Consider the following 24,384-nt stretch of genomic DNA (forward strand, 5'->3'; position numbering starts at 1 on the left):
GTACTTCTAAGGAGAAAGGAAGGAATTAGGAACATTTCTGATTTGTTTAGTTAATATAAAATTTGATTTCTCAAGTCTGTTTGCAGGCTCTCATTTTGTATTGATATCTTTCCATTCAATCTATGAACTTTAAGAGGCTGTATCTTAACAAGGAACTGATTCAACTATCATTAACTCTTGCTGTATCAGAGCAGCTGTTTATTAAATCCTGTGAAGAGGATTAATGGAGCCTCAGATGAGTGTAAGCCAGTTATTTTGATGCAACTACGCAAGCATGATAAGATATGTATAGAAACTTCACCAGTATTCTCGTGTTCAAGTTCTCTCTTAGCTACACTCAATATAGCAATATTCTTGTTCCAATAGGAATGCCACCTCCACTGGTTACTCCTGCACCACTGCTCATCTCTTGCTGACCTACTTTTCTTTACAGGCCTCATCAGAATTTCTTCTAATCCACTGAACCACTGCAGTACCTTTGTGATGTGGTTTTTTGCCTGGGCTTTGATCTGATTCTATACGTAAATATGAGCAGTTAAGCCTAACAGAAAAAAGGAATTAAGGCAATAACAACTTTACAAGCCTTCTTTTCTTGCTTTTAGCCCTCTTAGGAGTTGTGGGTATAAAGATAACACAGTATGGTGTTCTACATGAGTAAGCATATTTAACTGAAACGGTTTTTTTTCTTACCCTAAGCCCCTCTGCTTCATAGCTGTGTTTCTGTACTTAATGTCCTGGTTTAGAGGAACAGAAAACATCCTGACTGATGAAAATTAAGTCAGAATAAGCTATATCATGCAGACAAAGCAGTATCCACTCTATAGATTTAGCTGACTCTTAAACTAAGAGTGGTATTTATTGATTTATTTTCTTAAGTGAGGTGCAATTGCATTATGGGAGCATGTTCTAGTGTAGATGTAGGCAAAGATGGACAGGTTTAGGTCACATTAGGGCTTGCCAACAAAGAACAGAGATGTGTTGTCTGACGATACTTGGCTCAAAGTCTTTCTTTAAAGCTTATATTTTTATTTAAGTTTTTTAAGATTAGTGAGACTTCATATTTTAAATATTTTTCTATCAAAGTTGAATCTTTGAATTTGTTTTAAATTATTTTTGAAAACTACTTAGCTTAGCTATTTAATGTCCATTCCTGAAGGAGAATGCAAATCAGCAGTACTCTATGGACCTGGAGATTACTAGGTACTTGAGAGAAGATATAAGATAGAAATGTATATGCTCAGGATAAAATTGAATTTTTCACTGATGTAAGCTCCTTGGCTTTTGCTTTCTTCATCCAGGTCAAGATTCACGGAAAAGACACAGGAACACAGACTATTTTTCCCTTGTGCCAAACTAAACTGGCTGCCAGTCAAATACAGAGGTGGCTGTGTGTTAGAAGGGAAGGCTTGTTTTTTTGTTACTTCTGAAATAAGTACCTTACTGTTCTTCCTCTTCTAGCTCTACATCCCATTTGAAGCTTGAGCAGGAGGGCACGAGTTCCACTTTCACAATCCCACTCCATACAGGGAAGAATGCCAGAGCACTATTACTCAGTTACTTGACCTATATAATGATCCTGCAGCATGTTTCTGTGCAGAAGTTGAGTTACTCTTTTAATGTACTGTGTATATCTAAATCTCTTATGATTTGCTTAAGGTCGCTCTCCAGTCCAGCTGCTGTCAGGAGTAAAACCCTTGACTCCTGCTCACTGGTGCTACTTCATAACTATAAAACCCAACTGCCTTCCTACAAAACGTGTAGATGAGATGGGACCTTGCAGTGACTGCAGTGTCCATGGTACAGACCTGTTTTGCTTTCCTGATCTCTCTCAGGAGCTATGGAGTGGTCACTGTGATTATTCATGGTAATATTTTCCTCACTAACTGTCCTACTGCAATCCCATAAGGATATTGATATCAATCATCAGTATCAGGTGGTAGAATAGGTCTCTTCCACAGTGGTTTCTCTTAAACTCTGTTTAACCGATTAAGGAGGAAAAAAATGCTGCTACTGCAACCTTCTGAAAATAAACTGGGCTTGGCACAGGAATTACTGATGAATGAAGTTCCTTTTTTTTTTTTTTTTTTCCTCAAGTGAGCACTTGGTGTCTATTTTCGTTTTATTGGAAACAATTTCTGTCAGCCTACCAATTCAAAATAAGGTTAGCAAAACAAGGCTAAAAATAGCGAAGGTATAGTACAACCAAGAAATTGTGAAAGCACTGAGTGAGTTAAAGGCAAATACCATCTTTTAGTCCTAGTTCAGTGCTTATATCTATACCTAAAAATAAATATATGAATAATAACACACAAGCCAAAAGCTCAGTAGCATGCTGGATGTGGTTAGCTAGCTAGCTGACTCTGGATATGTATTTAGGTAAATCTAAATACTAACCTTGTCAAGAAGTTACTCTAGCTTTTAAACTTTTTTCCCTCCCCTCTGAGAATAAATAGTTAAAACCTCAATCTAACTAGAGACTAAAATGAATAAACTGTATGACGAAGAGAAACGTGTGAATATCCCCCTTATTTTCGGGCCTCATTATAGAAGTTGAGACATAAATTAAAATGAGAAAATGATTTTACTTTGAAAGCAGAGGTAACTAAGCCAAAGTTTCTAGGAGCTTGTAGCACTGAATGTTACATGTTTGTTTAGTACTCATGGTTAATGTAGTAAAATGCTATGTTCTTTTTGGACACTTTTATGACTTCAAGCTGTTCACTTCTTCCTATTAAATTACATGCTCTGTACCCAAAGTTTAGATGTCAGTATTAGGAGAGAATGCTATCTTTGTTCTCAAATGCTGAAAACATTCAGTCTCTTGTTTCTCTGGCATTTTATACCAATATATGTATTTATTTTTTAATAATGAAGGAAGATAGAGCTTTATGGATGGAACTACTATTGATGTGAACTCCTGTTCTAGGATGTTTTCAGATACTGCTTCTTGATGCAAGTTTTTTATGCTGTGGGAGAAAATTTAGGTTTCATTCACCACATGAAGTTTCTTGAGGTTATACCTGATAAAATTTCATACTTATTTTAGTTAAGGACAAACGTTTAGGCTACATTATTTTGTGGGAATGTTTCTGTAGTATAAAAATTAACGTTCCCCTCCCAAATCTTGGAAACTGAAGCAACCGTATTTTGAAAATAAAAGTGCATTTATTTTATTGTCTACCATGGAAAACTTAGCAAAATCTTTTGCAAAGGGAATTCTTAGAAAAGTTTGAAGAATATTGCAGTACTTTTGAACCAATAGTCTTCAAGTTATTATGGACCTCAAAATTAGCTAAGGTTAATGGGATTATTTTTTTTTGTATTTTCTCATGTTGCAATATGTAATGATCAATAAAATAATCAGGTTTGCAAATTAAAAAAAAAATCCTTTGCTGTAGCTTTTAAGGGTCTTTCTCCTTCCTCCAGCTGATCTGAAGCATAGAGCTGATGGGTTTAGAGAGCTCAGTTTAGTCGTTTACTGAAGGCAGAGTGGGAGAGCGTACTGTGAATGGGGGTTAGCCAGTACGTGCTGTGCAGGGGGACCTTTAGGAGATGCTAAGAAAGGAAAATGTGAATGTATCGTCTGAGAACTAAAAGTCTTCGTAATTTGTAGTGACAATTTAAGTCTCACAATATCCTGTGTAGTCAGTAAATATTCATTTTGTAGATGAGAATATTTGTTTGAGGTTGCATGGCTGGTTACAAAAGGACCAAGAGAAGGCTGTTGAACTTTTAACCTTTATGAATGAGTAATCTCCTTGAATTTCAGCATACACACTGAGATAAGACAATATTTGCCCAACCTCTCTATGTGTCATTGTCTTCCTTATTCCTTCTGTAGGGTGTGGGAAATTAAGTATTCCTGTTTATTGCTGTTATATCAATCATGGCTCCTATTTTCTCATGTTGCAAATAAGCTCAGTTAGGAGCTAGGCCATGATGAGAATTAAGTTTGAGTAGTGAAATTCTCCAAAGCTAAAAGTCTGTGTTTTGAGAAGTCTTCCAGAACTTGGGAGAGGATGGTTGAGGCATCAACAATGATATTAAAAAATCTCCTTGAGTTGAAACTTCTGTCTTTTTACATACAACCAAGACAGTCTTTCATTAATGCCTTAGAAATTCTGTTTCCCTGAATCTGCACAGATATTCTCTTGTGCAAATGTCAAAAGCTTCAAAGCAGATTTAAGATAGACTTCAGAGCTGAAGCCAAGAATGGGTCTCCAGATTCTGGATACTTAAGCGTGACAGTTATTTAAACCAGAACTTTAAAACTTTTTTTATTTGGTCTTGAACCTATAATCAGGTTGGTAAATCCAGGCTGAAAACCCCACAGCTTTTACTTGTGCAACATCTGCAAGTTGAAAGCAATCCAGTTTTGGGAATCCATGTAACTCTGACGTAAGCTGAAAGCATTGTTGCTGAGAGAAGCTTCCAAAAGGAAGGGAAGGGAGTTTGGCTGTAGATCAGTAAGGTGTTTTTTGTTGTTTTTTTTTTGTTGTTGTTGTTTTGTTTTGGGTTTTTTTTTTCGAGCATGTCCAAACAGGTTTGAATAGTAATTATCAGAAGTTACTAGTGCTGTTTTGCATGCAGATAGCATCACAGTTAGCTGTCTTTTAAAAGTTTGTATATGCTAGTGCGGAGAAGCAGTACTTATTCTCCCACTTGTCACAAGCCACTTTTTAAAATAATATTAAATAATGATAATAGGAAAAAAAAGCTCTAAAAGCTTTTCTGAATTAAATTGGTTTTCTTTTAAAATGTAAGTTGTATAGAGTTGTGTATATATATATATAAAAGCTTTTCTGAATTAAATTGGTTTTCTTTTAAAATGTAAGTTGTGTAGAGTTGTGTATATATATATATATATAATAAAAATTAAACTTCTATAAGTTATTCCTTGTTATTTTCACTGCAGTTGAACACAAACCAGTTCACCCTTTTTAAAGTTGAAAACAAATGTTCATCTTTATTGTTGCACTATTTGGGCTATTTGAATCAGGGCAAGAGGAATCAAATGACTTTATTCCAAAAGAAGGGAGGGAAAAAACAGCCAGCCAAGCTGATTCATATCCACTGACTGTCTTCTACCAGCTCAGCCTCTAGGGGACATGCAGTTTATGTTCTACCTCTTAGCAGTTTTCATCAAGACTGAAATTTAAATTCTATATCCTGAAACACTTTGTATTAGGATGAAACATGGGACATGCCAGAACTGAGGCTCCTCTGTCTGCAGTGTGGCTGGGTTAGGTGACCCATCTTCAGCTGGTTCTCTTCCTGAGAGGTGCCTCAAGAGACATGCTCTGTTCTGAACCAGTTGCACTTTCCATGCTGTGGGGGGACGTACCTACTCACTACTTGTTCTGCTGGATGAGATTAAGGGCTTGAAAGCTCATAAGATATTTAGGAGCCAGCTGCTGCCTCCAGAGCATTTTCTCTTCAAAGTGAAGAGCCACTGCTGTGGTGTTTGAGGAGCACCTTGTAAAGGTGGCAATCCTAATTGGGCGAATTGCTCTGTGCAGTTTGCTCCTAGCTGCTGTGTTTTTTGCATGCAGACACCTCTTACAGATGTGTCTTCTGTCTGTGTTATAGTCAGTTCCTAAGGCAGGAAGGTATATACCCGTCTTGTTTTAAGTAACTTGGTTATAGTAGTAATAATAATAATAACAAAAAACTATGTATTTCTGATCTGTAAATCTCTGTAAGTCATTTATAAAGACAAGTGTGATAACTACAGTTGGTGGAGCTCGCTCCAAGGTTAATAAACTTTTATGAGCACTGGATCAGCTGTACCCCAAGGACAAATCTCCCAGCAAGGAAGCCTTTTTATTGAAAGTGCCTTTGACATTGATTTGCACTTGAGCTGGTTTGGAGGTTTGATGCAGTGAGTGGCAAATTCAGTTAAGTGCATTACAAGTATTGTACAGCAAAAGGTCACCAAAATAAAAAAAAATTTGAAAGATTTAACTTTGCTTTTGAGGTACAGATACAATGAGTTTTCCTTGAGATTGTAAAATGATTTTGTTTCTTGCCAGAGATGAGAGCTAGCACTGTTAAAACAGTGTAGAAGAGGTATTGCCAGGTGTAAAATAAAACCAATTTACAGTAGCAAATTCAGAAGTTTTTGGGTTCTTTAGATAGTTGAAGATATCCCTGTTTAGGACATAACTCAGTCAAATCGAAACCGACTATTCTGATATCGAATGATCTCCTAATATGTGGATACTGAATTACATTACATAAATAGCTTGCGTACTGCAGAGATCTAGGTGACTTAGAAATACTTCCCATTAAAAATTTGCTGAAAAATGTAACTTCACTGCTATTCTGGTGGTTTAGCTGCAGTCAGATAATTATTAATAAAATACTGATTTCACAATTTTGCTGCGTTGAAACATTGTTAACGTATCTATGCTTTGAATTATTTTAGGAAATCTATCAGTGGTGTGGTTCTTCATGCAACAAATACGAGCGTCTGAAAGCCACTCAAGTTGCCGTTGGCATTCGGGACAATGAACGAAATGGGAGGTCCAGATTAATTACTGTGGAAGAAGGAGGTGAACCAGATGAGCTCATAACGGTATTGTATCATATATATGCAGTTACTGGTATAGCTGTGAATAAAAATGCTGTTATACTTCAGGGGCTTAACAGGATTGGGCTCAAAACGTGTGTTCTTCAGGGAGTCCAGGAGCTCAGAGAGCATTATGCTGCAGTACACCAGTTTAGACTTCTTTTTGCTCCTTACCCAAGTAGTATTGAGATATTGGGCAGTGGAATCTGAGATCATTAACTGAAAATAGTCCTCTGAGAACTAAATGTTTGCTTTTTGGAATTAGCCATAGAGTAACTGAACTAACAGCAGAGCTCATAGCTGAACCAAACTATCTGCTCTGCATGAGGAAAAAGCAGCATTGGGGTCAAGCAGCAGATGGAAGTTCTATTTCCAGAATGTCAAAACATGTAGCAAATTGCATGGGGCTTCATAGAGTGAAGCACACTGTTAGGCATCACCGCTTCCATTACAAACTCTTACATACCTGGTCTTGAATAAGTCTTGTGAGTTCCCTCCTTGTGTGTGGACTAAAGGTTAACCATATATTTAATAAACAGAATTCAGATACTGTAACAGAGATGATCAAAGCAGAGTGGGGCAAAACAAAAGCAAAACAAAACAATTTATGGAATTTTCAGATCTTGGAAAAAATTAACAAGCTCTGGTGAGCTGTTGCTGTTGCATAGTAATAACAGCATTGTTACTTGGCATTTGTGTGCTAGGTTAAGCTTTTTCATTCGTTCTCTAACAAGAAAGAAAAGGTAAACAGGGACATAAGGCAGTCCTTCAGTAAAATGGAAAACGTTCCATTAGAATATTATCTCACACTTCAGATTAACTTCAGGAGGTAATACTGAACGGTACGTGCAGGTATGCCTTTATTTTTGATGGTGTACATCTTCAGTTTTTGCTCATGGAATGTAATTAGTATTGGTTTAAGCAGCAAAGTGTGTAGTATATGTTTTACATCAGTAACGTTGATGAAAAGAGCACAGGTTGACAATTAGAGCCAAAGTCCTTCTCCTTGTTTGTAGTGTTTACTCAGGTTGTAGCCTGCTTGGGCTGGGTGGCACAGCAGGAAAATGCTGGCAAGCATGTTCTCTCTGGCCAAGCCCATCCTGGGGTTGCTGCTTGAGGCCTTGCCCGGGATTTCCAGTAGGCTCACACTGAGTTGGGAGTGTGGATGACAACTGCTGCACTTTGCACCTCTTATCTGGCTCACGTTCAGCTGCAGATGCAATGTCAGCTCCTGCAAGGATACAGGTGGCTGAGGGCTGCTGCCAACACCCTGTAAGGATGTGTGTGGCCAGGATCTGCTGGCCCTGCCTTGGTGCCTGCTTGCCAACTGCGTGCAACTTGTTTTGTAGAGCCTTGAGAGTGAGTAAGAGCAGGAAAAATGCCAAGGTTGCATTTAGATCCTGCCACACGTTGTTAGTGTATCAGAATAAAACATTTCACCACTTGGTCAACAGTGTATGAAGAAACTTCAGCTTCTCCATTTGGGTTGTGAATGTAGAGGGAAGAAGAATGACAGTGCTATGCGAGTAGGTTCATGGCTTTCATTGCTCCCGCTGCAATGAGTTTAATTCAGGTGAGTCCATCAGCAGCCAGGGCTTACTGCCTAGTGCTGCCCACACTCATGCCCATAGCTCGGCCATGGCTGTCCCAGTCCCTGCGAGCTCTGAAGCATGCTGTTAGTGAGCGAGGAGGTTGTTAACCAAATGAAAGTCTACAGCCTATTAATCCTGAATCCTTATTTTTGCTCTATACATCCAGTTCCTGGCATTTGTCACTGATTTCTCACTGTTCCTGCACCATTTTCTCTAACCTGCTGTAGCATTTGCCTGGGCTGACTGCTCTGGAATTAGCATTAGGCTTGTTTCTTCCGTCGGCATCAGGAAATTATGGGCAAGTGGGGGGAAGATGCTATTTCAGTCCTTGATGGATTTTTTCAATCTTCAGCTTTCCTAGGAAAAAAAAAAAAAAAAGAAGTTATTTCTCCTATTCTAGGGGAGAGTATTATTAAATAATCATTTTTTCATCTAGTGCACAGCTGAAATCAGAATGAGATTTCCTAGTTACCTCCTCTGATAAATGTCAGGAATGATTCTCCCTTGCTGTAAACTGGAAATCCATTTGCTTCCATACTGGTGGCTTGACATGCTTATGCAGCACTGCCAGACAAACGTTCAGCAGGCAAGGCCAACAAACCCACCCCAAGTACCAATGTTAATAGCTGACAGTGGTCCTGTCCCTACTCCGCAAACACAGAGCTGTGACTCCTGGACAGTAAAGCAAGACCACTGTGCTATACCCCTCCACTGAGGCAGGATGCAGAGGTGAATTCAACAAACCCTGCCAGATTTCCCTCCTGCCACATGACTAGCTGAGGCAGCAATGGGCTCATGGTTCTGAGATGCCCACTTTCCCTCTGGGAGTTGTGGGCAAGGTGAACTGTTCTGACAAGGGCAGTTGCCTGCTCCCAACTGCTGTTTCAGCAAGGACCTGGGATCAGGCTGCCCTCTTTGCACAACTTGCCCATGGGAAAGAGCTGTCTGGAGTGTGCTGCAGGGCTGGATGAATTGCTGTGGCAGGCCAGCCCCATGCAGCATGCTTGCCCTAGGAGAGTAGAGTGGCTGGAAGCTGGTACATGAGTGGTTGTGACAGTGGCAACCTCTGCTGTTGTGACCAGGGGCTACCTGGGAGCACACAATGACCATCCTGTGCTCACAGTCAGCAAATCCAACATGTCCAGCAACATAAGACCTGCTGTGGGTGTATGGAAGGCCTCATATGGTGCTGCAAGAATAACAAATTATTCCACTGTGAAGGTGAGGCTAAAATTCCCTGTGCAAGCACATCAAAGGTTGTTTTCTTGGTTTCACCTCTGTGTTTGCATTTTAAGTGAGGTACTGTCAAGTTTAGTGAGAAAGTGCTGTATAAGATGGCTGCCTTGGATATATGAAAAATCAAGTGACTTAAGTGGAGAAATTGCTGCTGCTCCTGCTCAGTAACTGTAACTGCTCCCTGCAGTTGCAGCTTCCCAAAGTGAAATTCACTGGTTGCCAACTCTGCACTGATTCTGACATGTAAACAGCTGAACAGTTACTCATTCTGCTGGGCCTTAGGCCTGAATGCTCAAATTGTGTTACAGGAAATTTTTCACCTGCATGCGACCAATCTAAAAATAGGTCTTGGCAATCATGAGTCAGTTTGGTCACTATAATGTGACATAGGGTTAGAGCTAACTCCACTTCTTTTTTTTTTTTTTTTTACTTAAACCAAAAAGAACACTAAATACATTATTCAAAGCTAATTCAGGACCAAATCCTCAGTTCCTAGCCCTGTCAGAAGCTGCCTTGGGCACTGCTTGGACACTGAGGTTTGCTCTGACTTTTTGCAGTGGTGAGCAGGGATTTCACAACACTGCATTTGTGTACCAACAGATCACTGAGATAACTGAGTGCAGCCACAATAACAGGTACTGTGTTGAGGACAGACAAATTTCTAATTGTTTTTGGAACCCCTGCTCTGGTTCTGAGGAGAGGACAAATTGAGGAAGCTAAATTTTAAAAAATAATTTCCCATTTATTTTTTCCAATAATTTCCTATTACTCAGCATATGGTGAGTGGGATGAGTGAATGATTGAGGTACTCTATTTCCTTTCTTCAGTGAAGTCATTGTCCACATATGGCAGCTGGAGTGCAGACCGTGCCTGTGTTTTCAGAGCAATGGCAACAGGAGAAAGAAGAAATCAGAAATGTCAGAAAGTTTTTTAGCTGGCCAGCAAGCTGCTGCTGCTTGCAGTAATGCAGGGAGCAGCATTTCATTCCACATCACCCAAGAGAAAGGTGGAAGGCACACAGTCCTCCAATGAAAGGCTTGATCTGATGATTCAAGATAAAATTGAAGAGAAAGTCTTAACATATTTGCTTTCATATTTTAGTGTAATTTGAAATATTGCACACCTGAAATATTTTTAGTTTGTTCTAGCTACACAACTGATCTCCTTGGGCATCTCAGGCACCTGTGACAGTCTATATGTGGCAGAACAATCTGTAGGGTATAAGAGCCAATTAAAGGGTAGGATAAACTGAGTTTTCACTAAACTATGCATTGATCCTGCAACTTCTGCTTAACCATTTGTTCATAAAAGGAGGTTGTAGTGAGGTGGTGGTTGGCCTCTGCACCCAGGTAACGACAATAGGAGGAGAGGTGATATCCTTAAGTTATGCCAGGGGAGGTTCAGGGTGGATTTTAGGAAAAAAATATTCTCATAAAGAGTGGTTAGGTATTGGAACAGGCTGCCCAGGGATGCGGTGGAGTCATCATCCCTGGAGGTATTCAAGAACCATGGAGATGTAGCACTGAGGAACATAGTCTAGAGTGGACACAGGCATGGTTTGATGGTTGGACTAGATGATCTGAGTGATCTTTCCAGCGTTAATGATTCTGTGATCTCACACTTTCAGGATGGTTCTTGTTTCCTACATGGTCAAAGCTGTCTGATCCTTTGGGCTGTTTTCTTGTTTTCCTACAAAGAATTCCCTTAAAACTGTGGCTGTTAATCATGTGCATTTGTTGCAGTTTTTACTGCTGAGACTTTTGGGTTTCATTTGATTTTTGTCATGGCTGAAACAGCGAAATGTGAGAAGCTTCACTGCTGAGGTCTAAAGCCACAAGAAAACAAAATGACTCCTCTGCCTTTAAAAAAAAAAAAAAAAAAGACATCTGTGGCCTTATCATTTGTGGTTGTCCCGTGCTTCTTTTTGTTAGAGTTCTATGGGCCTTACATCAGATGGATGTAAACTCACTTCTAATAAAATACTTCTGTAAATACTTGCCTAGTTTAAATATTTTGGGGCAACAGAATGATCCTCTTCGTCCCTTCTGATAACACAGCCACCTTCTCCTTCTTTTTTTCTTTAAAGCGCCTAAGAAGTGCTTAATCCTGAGAATTCGTGAGTGCCATTGTGTTCAATGATGATAGGACAAGAATGAATGGCCTTAAGTTGTGCCAGAGGAGGTTCAGGTTGGATTTTATTAGGAAAAACCTACCTGAGAGAGTGTGTGGGCACTGGAGCAGGCTGCCCAGGTAGGTGCTGGAGCCACCATCCCTGGAGGCGTTCAAGAAACGTGTAGATGTAGCAACATGGTTTGGTGGGCAATATTGGTGGTAGGTAGATGATGGACTATGTGATCTGTTACGGCTTCTGTGGAATACAGACACTAGGTGTTTGCTAGGTATCACACAAACATTTAATTGCTTATAGCTTGTGCATGCTTTTACGCAAAGGCTGTATGCCATGAATTGAATGTTTAAAAAAAAAAAAAAAAGGAAAAAAATGCTCACGGTCCCAGGGAATTTTGTGCAATAAATACTAGAAATGAATTTCAGTACCAGGACAGAAGAAACACTGAACAATCCTTTGAACAAGCAACATTGTACAAAAAAAAAGGAATCCTTTGATAGAGGGGGAGGCTGACGGTGGAAGTAGTACTTGTCCCCAGTGCAAAGACTTGGCTGGGCAGTGGGATGCACACAGAAGAGAGAAGATAACTAAATTTTAATGACAATATAAAGACTTAAGAAAGCTGATGCACAGAAAATAGCAACATCAATGTTATTCTCACCCAGAGACAACTTTCGCAGGCTGCTTTGAAACTTGGAGTCGTATTTACATCTCAGAAAGATGAATGCGCTTCTTCAGGAAGTGGGTTGGGGTATACACATGTGCCTGCAAGGATAAAATTTAGGTCTTCATCTCTTGAACACTGATTGAGAGGATATGAACTCAAAATAGTCCAGGGAAAGTTAGCACACATGCATGTATAACTTTCAAGGCACCTCCTTTCCCATCTGAGAAGTGGAGGCTTAATTGTTACACTGTTATATTAAATTCATGAGGATTGTGGATATGGATTCAAAGTACAAACCCCTTGCCCTGCAGGGAGCCAGCTGCAAGCTGCCAAAAGCAAGCTGCCTGGTTTTTGTTCACATGGTGGAGTATCTTGCCTTCATTAAGGGCACTCCTGGTTTTTGACTAAAATTTGCTCTGACAGGACTCCATTCTGCAACCTGCACTCAGACAAACCGCACAAGGCTCAAATCTTTGACTGAGTTGACTTCAGTATAGCTTAGCTGATTTCACCAGCTCATCACAAGGCCCCAGGCCTAAATCAGCAGGGGTTCTGCCTGAGAAGGGCAGAGGCTGGCCAGGAGGACTTTTCAGGAATGCTGTGAGTTACCAGTCATGCTTTTCAAGCTGCAGTTTTCAATCTTGGCTGTCTGAAGCCAGGTGCTTAAAGGGAACTGAATGGGAGCTGCAGGTGGCAAGTACCTTTGAAAGTCAGGCTTGTAATCATGCCTCTGAATGCAAATTTCAGTGCCTGCATTGGGAATTTACTTCAGAAAATGTTCAAGTGTATTATACTGCATGGCATGAGCTAAATTCTTTATGAACAGCTTCACTAATAAATTTCTGCTGCTAGTAAAGATGCCTCTGTACACAGTATTTCAGTGAATTACTAGAACCAACATGAAGTGCTGTGAGTACTTGCAATTTAATTATATCTTATCTCATTTGCATTCTTGTAGGTGGGAAAATCTCTCATATTTGTTTTCTTTTTCTGCAGCTATAGCACTTGCAGGGTTGCCATGTTAGTCAATTACAATCTTATAATTACATGTTGGAATGCTAATGCAGTTTGTAGCGACTTTTTTCTTTTGTGTGCTAGGCTATTAAGAAATCTACTGGTGAAGAAATGCTATAATTTTCAGTTATTAAATGAGCATAATTAGGAAGACAGAACCAAAGGAAAAAGTTGTTAGCAGTTACTTCCGTGTACTTTATGGCATCAGGAGATTTCAAGAAGAACTGAAAGTTTCATTACTGTATAAAAATCTTAGAGATACTTACTCCTGAAATCCAGCATGTACCCAAGAAATAGGCACCTTGAGATTTTTTTTTTTAATCCTTTTTCTTTCTTTCCTTTGCTGTAGCATGTGTTTTGGGATCTGTTTAGTATTTCTACCATAACCAATGTGTAACACTGTAGACGTAGGTAAATATAATTACTGCATTTACTGCAAAGTAGGTTGTTAGGGAAAGGTCTTTTGCTCACACTACTGCTTATGACTTTGATACTACCTAGCTTTAACTGTAAGAATAGGGGGTAGGTAAAATCACATGTGAGATTTGAATGTTTCAGTAATCAGTTATAGAATATCTGACTTGAAGAGCAGTAAGTGATACCCCCTTCATTGGACACCTTGGCTACCTCACACAAAATGTGGGGAGGTGTAGGAACTTGGAAATCAGTGAGTGGAGGGCACTTAAACCTGCAGGGTAAATGGTTTTCAGAGTTAAATAGGCTGTATCTCCTGTACCTCCAGGTATAGAAATACTCTTGCTCTCTGTTTTTGCGTTCTGACACATAGTTAATTTAAGCGTTAGCAGGAAGCATTAGCAAAACTCTATCAAAACAGTCTCTGGTTTGCTCTCTTAAACATTAGGGTCCGAGTTTGTGCTCTCTCTTGGATGCAAAAGTCTGAGTGTCATTCCAAGACATTCCCCTGGCACACTTGAGCTATTGGGCTATGTGGAACTGGAAATGCTCTTTGTGAATTCCGCCAGTGGGGCACTGGGAAAATATTTCAGTGCTCTGAGCAGCTTTTAACACTTTTTGTCTTAAGGTCTGAGTGCTGAAACCCTTTGCGATGGCTCCTGCTGCTCGCTGCGATGCTGTGTATCGCTGCTGCTCCCTCCACCTGCTCTGCTTTTCCAGGGAGCCCTGGTTTTCCAGCAGGGCTGCTAGCTGCTGCCTGCACCTTTCTCCCTATTCTGCTGCTTCAAGCTCCTTGCGGAAGTTGCCAGACACCCCTTTTCAGCCTGCTGTTGCTGTAGCCTGGCCTACCACAGCCTGGGGACCAGCCTGCATGGTGGCACTGCAAAAGGCTGCCAGAGTGTGTGCTTACAGAACAAAAAGCTGAATGTTAGCAGTGCCTTAGTGCCTGAGGCTTGCCATTAGCATTAGTTACTGATTTATTTCCATTAGTTATTTTCTAGTACACAAGCATGCAGTAACTTGTGCAGCACACGGGGCTTTAACCCTGAAGGCTTACAACTTGGGTCTGAAAAGCTGCAAAGACTTTGGTGTGTTCCAAGAAAGCAGCTAAATCTGGCATCTCTAAAGTCAAAGATGTGTGAGTCTCTGGGTCTCAGTTCTAATGCCTCTGCTGGTATTTGAGGAGGATGTAACAAAGAAGATAAAAAAAAAAAAAAAAAGAGAAGTAAAAAGGATTGGTATAAATGGAAAAAAGACACAGGGGTAGTTACTTATTGTATTTATAATTATGCTTTGGGTAGGTGGGTTGCTGAACAGCTTAATTTTCAGTGTTCAGCGATGGTAACAAGGAGTTTTCATGCATGGGATCACTGTTCATCTTGGAGACATCCTAAAAGCTGTGTATTTGAGGATGACAGCTGCAAGGGTCGTGCCATGCACTCCCAATCTCGCAGGCCCAGCAGGACAGAGGGCAGCTTGCTTTACCTCTGAGCCAAACACTGTTCTCTCCAGACTGATCTCAGTGAGTTTTTGTGAATGTGTGGCTGTTTCACAGGGCAGAAAATTGATGTTAGAATGGCATTATCACACGAAGCCAAGACTTTGTATTCAAATTATTACAGATATGCAAAGTTGCAAATATCATATGATAAGCTGCCAAAGCCTAATGCCCTATTTTTACAAAGTTAAACACAGAGCTATGAATAAAATTGTGATTTGCATTTGAAATTCATGAGAAAACAGAAACTGGATAAAAAATTTGGGCCACAATTTCTGCATCAAAAGTGCCATGAGCAACTGATGTGTTTTGCTATTATGCGACATCCTGAATGCATACAGATCAGGTTTAAACCTTAATACTAGAAAGTGCTTTTGATAAATTACAAGGTAGAACCAAACAAATGATCAAAATGCCAGAACTGTGTATTAGCAGAAAGCATCCTTTCGTCTGGTTGTCAGCACCTTACAGCGTTTCCATCTGATTCTCAATCTTTGTTGGGGTTAGTGGGAGGTCCTCTGCTCAGGGTGAGCATGTAATGACATCTGTTGTTTCTGCAATTGCTGGGGAGAGGCAATTTCAGGCAGAAATCCTGCTGACTACCTGGGAGCAGTTCAGCAAAAGATGTTTTGTTCTTTTTTTTCTTTGTTTGAAGTGTAATTTTTTGAAAGATTGTTTGCTCAGATAGATGGAAAGAGCTCTGGGTTACAATAAAAAAAACAGTGAAATAAGCATATTCAGAACTGGCCAATATCAAAAGTAGTTTTTGTCTGGAGGAGATATCTGCTGCAGTCATCATTTGCTGGCATGAGAAGCAGTAAGCCAATGTGATAGAGGTGAAACTGTGGCCAGGAATGTTAGCAGTGAAGCCCTAAAGCCACCTTTGCCTAGAGGTCCCCCTGGACGCACATCTGTGCTGGTACTCAGGGTCAGCCCTTTTATGTCTTCCTCTTTCAGCTGGAATTTTTTTCTCTTATTGATTACTGGAGTAGACATTTGAGATGATATTTATTTCAGAGAAGCATTCCTTGTAATATTCTTCTTTTGTTTTAAAGGTTAATATAAAAATCCAGATTTTTATCTACCAATGAATTCACACTGTGCCTGTAGTTCAGAGCCATCATTCTGCACGAAAGATTTATTCTCTGTCACCAGTACATGTGTACCTGGTGTAGGTAGTAGCAGATGTATTTACTTATGTCAGAACATATAAGAAAGTAATTGATGAGCTACTAAGCCTGATGCTTTCTAAAAAGAGCCTTAAGCTCTGCAAATGTCTCACTTGCTTTTCTTTCTATTGCTCTTAGTGCTTAAAGAGGGAGTTTGAATTATTTTGAGACCCAAGCTTGGGATCACAGCCACGACAAATAGTTCAGTTTTAGATCCAGAAACCTAACCCAAATTGTGCAGTGAGAAGAAACACAAACACAGCGCTAGTGTACACAAGTTAAACTGTATGAGACTGGTTTGCTCTCTTAATTAACCTTCACCTGACCTGTTCGTCGAGCAGTGTTTTCCTCCTTGGATTTTCAGCCTCACTGAGCTCCTTAAACTTCCTTCTCCCAGTATCATCTATTTTATGTTGCAGAGCTGGCTTCTCCACTTCTGACAACAATATTTGCTTAATTCCTTCTTTTGGTGTGTTTATTTAAAATTACCTTGTCTCATTCCTACAGGTTATAACCTTTTGTCTGTGATTCCTTCTATTCTTTTTGAAGGCAAGAGAGTGGAATTTCCCTTGTCAGAAGAAGCTTTGGCTCTGTATTTTATAATTCTGTGAGAGGGTGCAGATTTGTGCAGAAGAGGTGTGCACAAGAAAACGTAATGGGATTGTGGTTTTGCAGGCACAATAGACTGTGCTGCATTTACTGTAAGATAAGTATGAAGTTGGGCAGTTGTAGAGGAATTGTTGTTTTCTTGGTCTCCACTGAGATATTCTTGCACTAACCTACCATTGTCTGCAGAAAAGTTTAACAAAATTTACAAAGCAATATGAAAAAGAAAAAGCTTTTAAAAATAATGCAGACTGACTTTCTATTTTATTCTATCCCCAGCTCCCCGGACAGGATGTAAAAGTGTGGCATTCATGAACACTTACCATAAAACATATTAAGTCTGCAGTCAGATGCTCTCGCTGATAGGTGAGCTAGTGTCAGGCTACAGCTCTGCCGTAGTCAGCTGTGGGCATGTCTAATTCTGAAATAACTGTAGTAGATTTAGCTTTGGGTGGTTGAATGACCTGACATAGTGTGTGAGAGTACCTGTAATGCATCTGAGTGCACCCTAGTGAGCACAGAGCTGATTGTGCTTTTCTCCAGGATGCTGTTAAACCTGCAGGAAGCACTGATGGGAAGAGGACAGGTACTGCTCTGGAATGGAGCAGCAGAGGATGAGGAGGAGTTTGTCAGCCTAATGTGTCACTGGCATATCAGGTAGAGGGATATGAGGAGTCTCTGTGGTACTGAAATCAAGCGAGATTTTAAAGATGCCAAGCCCAGAAAATGAGGCAGCTATGGCATGACTGTGCTTTCGGGGCCCCCAGTTATGCTTTAGATTATTTCTATTATAGTAAATAATTGTCATAATAATAAAATAATAAAAATTAAAGAAATGGTTACAAAATCTGTGTGTGCATCTGTGCATTTGCAAAAGTTGTGGTTTGGTGTTGATGGCTGGAAGCCCAGGAGTAAATGCAGCTCAGCCATTCTGTGTCCCCAAGAGAGCAATGCTGTTTTGCGATCTACACGTTTGATCTGTGGGTCTGAATTCTGAGTTGGTGTGCACGCTGGGGCCCCAAACCTGTGAGCAGCCCAGGAGAACCAGCTCTAGGATGTCAGCACACCAGCCCCTGAGACGTGACCCAGTGGGCTGTTGGTGTAGGAAGAATTGTACAAGTAAAGTTCTGTGTTTGTTGCCAACAGCGCGTGTGAAACTAGGAGTGTACGTAGATAAGGGCCATAAGATTCAACATCCTTTATACTGTTGCTTTAGGTCATTTTATCAGGGAACCATGCTGAACTGTTTCAGGAGCCATTGACTCTAGCTCAGCTGGTGTGATCTCTTCTTTACAATGCAGCACATGAGAGGCGGCTACATAAAGGTGAGGCACCTGGTGCTGCACCTCAGCCAGCCATATGCTTCTGTAATTACACAACCCAATTCTAGAGTAGCAGTTAACAACTCGATAAGCTCTTCACAATCTTATTGGTAATGTTTATCAGTTGTCTCAATATCTAGGCAGATATGCAGGTACATGTGGACTCTGATGCACCACGGACATTTCCATTGGAAGGAGGGAAGGCAAATTCTCTGAGGAGGAATTTCTTTGGGATAGAACTAAAACATTTATTCAGCATAAATTGGTCTCTGTTTAGATATATTGTTTTTCCTTCTGTTGTTTGCGTCCTCCCACAATCTGTAGAACAAAGCGTCTGAAAGTGATGCACGATGGGAATGACATACGTCGTCCCCAGTGTGGTGACTGTGTATTTCAGACTGTATTGTTTCACACACAGAGTGTGTCTGTTTCACACTGTGACTGGTGTCCTCGCTTGCATGGTCAGGCCATTTTGCCTTTGTCTCATCTCCTGTTTCTGACACGGGCACACACAGTATTCCAGCAGGGGTTCAGCTGAAGGCTTATTCCAGTGGCCACGCTGGCTGCACAGCCCTCCTCACCAGCCCTGGATTTCCATACCTGCTGGGAGAAGCACGTCACGGCCCACTTTAGCAATGGTCACAAAATGCTAGGATCTAAGAGTAACTGGCTTCAAATGCATGAAAAGAGGGCTGCCCAGGGAAGTGTTGGAGTCACCAACCCTGGAGGTGTTCAAGGAACGTTTAAGACATTGTGTTGAGGGACATGGTCTAGTGAGAACTATTGGTGATAGGTGGACGGTTGGACTGGATGATCTTGTAGGTCTTTTCCAACGTTGGTGATTCTGTGGCACCCTCCAGGCCCTTCTCCATCTGTTTCTGTGCTCCACTGCAGGAGAATCACAGAACAGAGCTTTCAGTGAAGTTCCGTTCTGCTTGCGTGTGCTATAGCATGAGGCTAGCTTTGGCCAGAGAAGCTGCTGTACAAGCGGCTATTGCAGAACCAGAATTTCCACTGAGATATTTGTCCCTTCTCACCATGTCAGTACTGATGAACTGAAAAGACATAGAGGGGTCTGGTAGTAATTCTCTTTCTAGTTTAGAAAGAAAGAGATGCACATTTTGGACACCAGTAGGTGAGGGCAGCAATCTGAACTGTGTTGGAGCCAATTTTAAAACTGAATTTTTATATTACGGAACTTGCTTGGTTTAGCTGCTGCTAGAGCAGCGTGCTTAGCTCATGCTGTGGGCAGAGAGGCTGCTTCTGTCACGGTGCTTTCAGAAACAGCATCAGGTGCTTCCTAACCTTGTTTTAAAAATATTCAGTGTGGCACGTGCATAGTTCTCAGACTCCTACCAAAGACTGGTAGATTTTATATCACTTTAAGAAGCTTACAACAAAGCATAATAACTGTGGTGTCAGGGGTATTCCATATGCATGGCAAGGGAAAGCGCTGCCTGTAACTGTCAGGAATCACAACTTGTGTGTGAATGGGATTTCTGTTTTTACTGGAAGTGCCTGATTAAGCAGAAAAAGTAGTGAGTATGGACTTTTGGAAGTTTTATTAATAGGAGTCTTTCACCCTTTTAGCAGTCACTGAAAGTCAAATCTTATAAAACCCTTAGACCCATTCAGAATGTATTCAGGCAAAGAAACGTGCCTGTTTCTTGGGCATTTTCTGCCCTTTGCGTTACAAAGACAGTGTTATTCTTAGTGCTTTACAGCTTCTGTGTAGGCTGCTGTTAGTGTGCAAACCTAGGATGGGAAACATTTTCGGAAAACTTGTGACAATGTGCCATGTATGCCCATTCCCCTTTAGGTGGTCATTCACCTGTGCTGTGGCACTGTTATGACAACCTGGCCCCACTTGGCCTGCACGTGAATAAACCTGCAGCCATGTAGTGCATATTCAGGGAATGCTGGCTGATGGCTACTGAAGAGCTCACAGTGATGCCTTTCTTATACTTTGAGGGCATTACTTTTTGGCTTCAATGAGCCACAAGTAAATTATTTTAGATTAAACTGGAGCAATCATACTTTACAAGGCTATGTACTTTACTGGCTTTGCTAGGTTAGAAGACTCCACAGATGGAAATTTCTATAAAACATTGATGCTACATTTGTTTTCTTTCAAGTTCTTTGCAGCTATATGCTTTGTCAGGCTTTCTTGTTATCAAATATTTACAATGTTTTTGCATGCAACTCCATGTTATATGCAAATCTGCTGTGTCAATAGGAAGGCTGTTACATCACTTGTACTTACGACATTAAACTATTATTACCACCTTCACTCTGGGATGTAAATACATCAAAATCCATAAAATTCTACACACAACATTTGGATCTGGATATTCTTGCTGAACCTCTGTGAATTTATTCTAGTAATAGTTGCTATAAGATTGGCTGTGGTGCAACACCACTGTGACATAAAGCTACCACGGTGTTAACGCTGATCATCTAGTGGTAGAGCAAAAAAATGTTTTTCTCACTTTGTGATTTTTTTTCCAAGGTCCTAGCTAATTTTTCTCCATGAAAATGGAATTAAGAACCTGTAATTTTAAAGATTTTTGAACTCATAATCTGATATTTCATAAGCAATTGAAATATTTTTAAAGATAACTTTAGTTCATATGTTTCAATTTGCTTTAATTTTATTCTCAAACATTTCACAAGTGAAGCCACTCCAAAAATTGTAAGAAGTCATCCATGAATTTAGATTTAGATTGGATCAAGTGTAAAGATTATGCCAACTAATTAATTACTGGAACAGTACACGACAGTATTTGCATATTTATACTGTAGAACCTATACTCTGTCTGCATTGATTTTATTATTATTATTACTATTACTAATTTTATTCTCTTGTTGTACAGGTCTTAGGGGAAAAGCCAGAGCTTCCTGAATGTAACGACGATGACGATGAGAAGGCTGATATTACAAATCGGAGGAGCGCTAAACTATATATGGTAAGTAGCTTTATTTTGGGGGGTTAGGCACACTCAACAGTTTTCATGCACACAGAGCCTTAATATATGGAGTTCTGGCTTCACCTACAGAACCGCAGTTGTGTTGGATGATTTGCAGCCAATGGACAAGATTCTCACAGTGTGTCAAGACAACCCAGCTGAACTGAGGAAAAAATATTGATTACAGACTTGTTTACTCAGAGAATAAATTAAGCATGGCCTGAGACCCATTCATTGTAGGTCAATGAACAATTAACTGGCCTTAAATCTTAAAGTACGTTTCCTGTCTTCTTGCTTTTAAAAATGATAGTTTTAGAAGTCATATATGATTTATCCATAGCAGAGCTTGAGAGATAGGCAGCTTTATTTTTCTAATCAAAATTCAAAGGAATTTGAATGCAAAACTCTTTTCTTTTGTAATGTTCCTTTTCTCTTTTCTCACCTCCAGTGGTTTAACATTGACTGGGACAGTGCCAATGTCAGAAAAATTCTTTATTACCAGTGTCAAAGCAGAGCCAGGTTTTGTTATTTTGCTTACAATGCCATTTTTAGTGTTTAGTTTTCATTAACCTTGCCAAAAAGTCTTGCACTGTTTCTCACATTTGGGGCTTAAAAAAAAAAAAAAAAAAAACAAGGAAGAACTGTTTTCATAAAACAGTACTTGAGAAGTGAGGATTGCAGCAGAGTATTTGCAGTGAATTTTGGATACTCAGAACTCTCAGAGAATTCTTCTAAGTACAGAGGTCCTACTAACAATTCTCTGCTAACCAAATTCAAAAGTGCTGCAATATCACAGTGAGTGTCAAAGTCAGGAGACTGTGAAACTAGTCTACAGTGAGCCCTCAAAGTTGTCATAATAGTTTTTATTTGTAGTATTCAGTGATAATTTCCATCCTGTGTTTCCATTATATACAAAATAAGATATCGTGATGTGTTTAAAATTAATATTTAGTTAGGAAAGGAAATAAAGACTGCTAGAAAGGCAGAAACCATGGTAGTAATCACTTCTTTTGCTGGTCTTTTAGCCTAGCAGAAGTGAACTTTATAAGGTTTAAAAAGTCTACGTGAGCTTACAGAGTTTACATAGTAGATTCTGCAGTAAGTCTTATATGACAGCTTCCTATTAAAGAACTGTAGATAATAAATATAAGTATTTAATTTGCTAATATTAGTGTAGGACTATCTTATTGTAATTTCAATTGTTCTTGTTCAGCATGTAGGTGTACCTTTGGCTTCAGTGAGGGTTACGTAGTAGTAGAAGATTAACTAAGACTAACTCATTGGATAGGTTGATATAAGCATATGTTTTTAACTGTGAGCTGTTCACTGTATACATGTAATTGAGAGCATAAGAGGAAATTTATTTACTTTAAAAAGCTGAGAGAGATTACTAAAATTAACATTACATCTCCCTCTGCTGGATGTAACACGAAATGAAACTGAAAAGGTCATTAACTGTCCCTACTTTCCAGCAGGATGCAGACTTCATACACAAGAATAGTAACTGATTTTTGTAGTAATTTGGGGCATGGAAATAAGTTTGATGATCAAAACCAGAGTTTATCTGAAGTTGCATCTATTGCTTCCTTAGGTGTCAGATGCAAGCGGATCCATGAAGTTGTCAGTGGTAGCAGAGGAAAACCCCTTCTCCATGGCTATGCTTTTGTCAGAGGAATGTTTCATTCTGGACAACGGTGCTGCAAGGAAGATCTTTGTGTGGAAAGGTAAGAGATCACTTCTGTTGAAAATGCAGAAGAAACACAGTTCTAAGGAGTCAATGCAGCATTGCTGAATAGCAAAAACTTTATACTGACTGGACGCAGTACCCAGAGTATGGGCATGGTTCTGCCTTGGCATGGTCAATGAACAAGGATTGCTCTTATCAATAAGGGCTTTGAGAATGAGTCCTGTCTAAAGATCATATCTATTTCTAAGACATCTGTAAGCTTAATGCTTAAATGCTTCTCTAAGTAGCAATTACAAAGCAAACATACAGAATCCTGCAAATTTTGTGTGTTGCCATCAAATCTCTATCTTCTGGGATAAATATGGGCTTTGAAGGTTTGATGACAGGTAGGCATTGTATTTCCATACCTTTATTCATGGAGGTGTGAAATTGAAAGGTGAGTGATAATTACAGTCTCCATCTCCCAAGGGACCAACTGAAAACGTGCTTGTTTTTTTTCTCCTGAATATTTCTCTGTTATAATCCATGCTGCTAGGACTATCTGCAGTCATTTTAATTGATCATTTTCCCAGAGGGGAACTCAGGAATTAGGTCTGGACACTCTGTACTTGGAAAGCTATGGTGATGGTATCACATTTAACATTGAGTATCTCCCCTCCCACCCCCTTTTTTTTTTGTTGGAGGCAGTATATTAATTCTTCTGTGGCATTTGCATTTCCTTCTACCATGTGAAATAGTAAATAATTAATCAATGCAGTTGTCAAACTTCTGAATTCAGGAAGTACTGTAAGCATTTTGCTTGAGTAGTTATTTGCATTCAGGGATGTAACCTTTAAAAAATAACAGTTGGGGGGCATTGTGCTCAGAGGCCTGAGCCTGATTCCGGGTTTTCCCTCTTGGACTGACAGCTCCTAGAAGAACAAAGCCAATAGGATGAGGCAATTATGTACAATTTAGGTCTTGTGAATGTGGCCCTACATGTTCCTTTGAGCATCCTCACTTTGCTACCATTGATAATGATAATGTGTCAGGAAAAAAAAAAAAAACACATTAATCTGCAAGTCTCACCCTTGCACTGGGAGGCTGCAGTTATCATCTCTGCTGGAAATCTTCAGACTGCTAAGCTGAGGAGTGTGAATTACTTTGCTAATAGTCTCATTCAAAACTGAATACAATGAATAGCTTATGAGAGCATCTTAGTAGGCTAAGAAGTCTTTAAAGCATAGTCATTGACAGCCAGCTGGAACACAAAACTGATACCAAAAAAAATCATCCCACTGAGACTTTCAGAGATGTCTAATACTGAACAAGGCTGAGCAAAGAGGAATGGGTGAGGAAGAGTGGTGGTAAATTGCACAGCACAGCCAGATTGAAAGGGAGTTTCATTTACTAGGAGGAAATAGAATTGTGGTGGTGCCTAATGAAGGGAAGCAATTCTGGAGAGCAGCTTCATTTAACACATTGCAGCACAGAAGGGGAGGATTCAGAGAAAGTAGCCCGGGTGTTCTTATTGG

General features: G+C 39.9%; 1 protein-coding gene across 6 annotated transcripts in view; it reads left to right on the forward strand.

Moving 5' to 3' along the window:
* SCIN (scinderin) overlaps window positions 1-24,384 on the forward strand; it is an 87,572-nt gene that overhangs the window by 51,059 nt on the left and 12,129 nt on the right. For all 6 annotated transcript variants that reach the window (XM_021386894.1, XM_021386896.1, XM_021386898.1 and 3 more), the window contains 3 exons: window positions 6,428-6,577; window positions 21,091-21,183; window positions 22,775-22,907. In XM_021386894.1, the coding sequence (XP_021242569.1) occupies window positions 6,428-6,577; window positions 21,091-21,183; window positions 22,775-22,907 (376 nt within the window). The remainder of the gene's footprint in view (window positions 1-6,427; window positions 6,578-21,090; window positions 21,184-22,774; window positions 22,908-24,384) is intronic.

Source organism: Numida meleagris, chromosome 2 (genome assembly GCF_002078875.1).
Source record: "Numida meleagris isolate 19003 breed g44 Domestic line chromosome 2, NumMel1.0, whole genome shotgun sequence".
NCBI lineage: Eukaryota > Metazoa > Chordata > Aves > Galliformes > Numididae > Numida > Numida meleagris.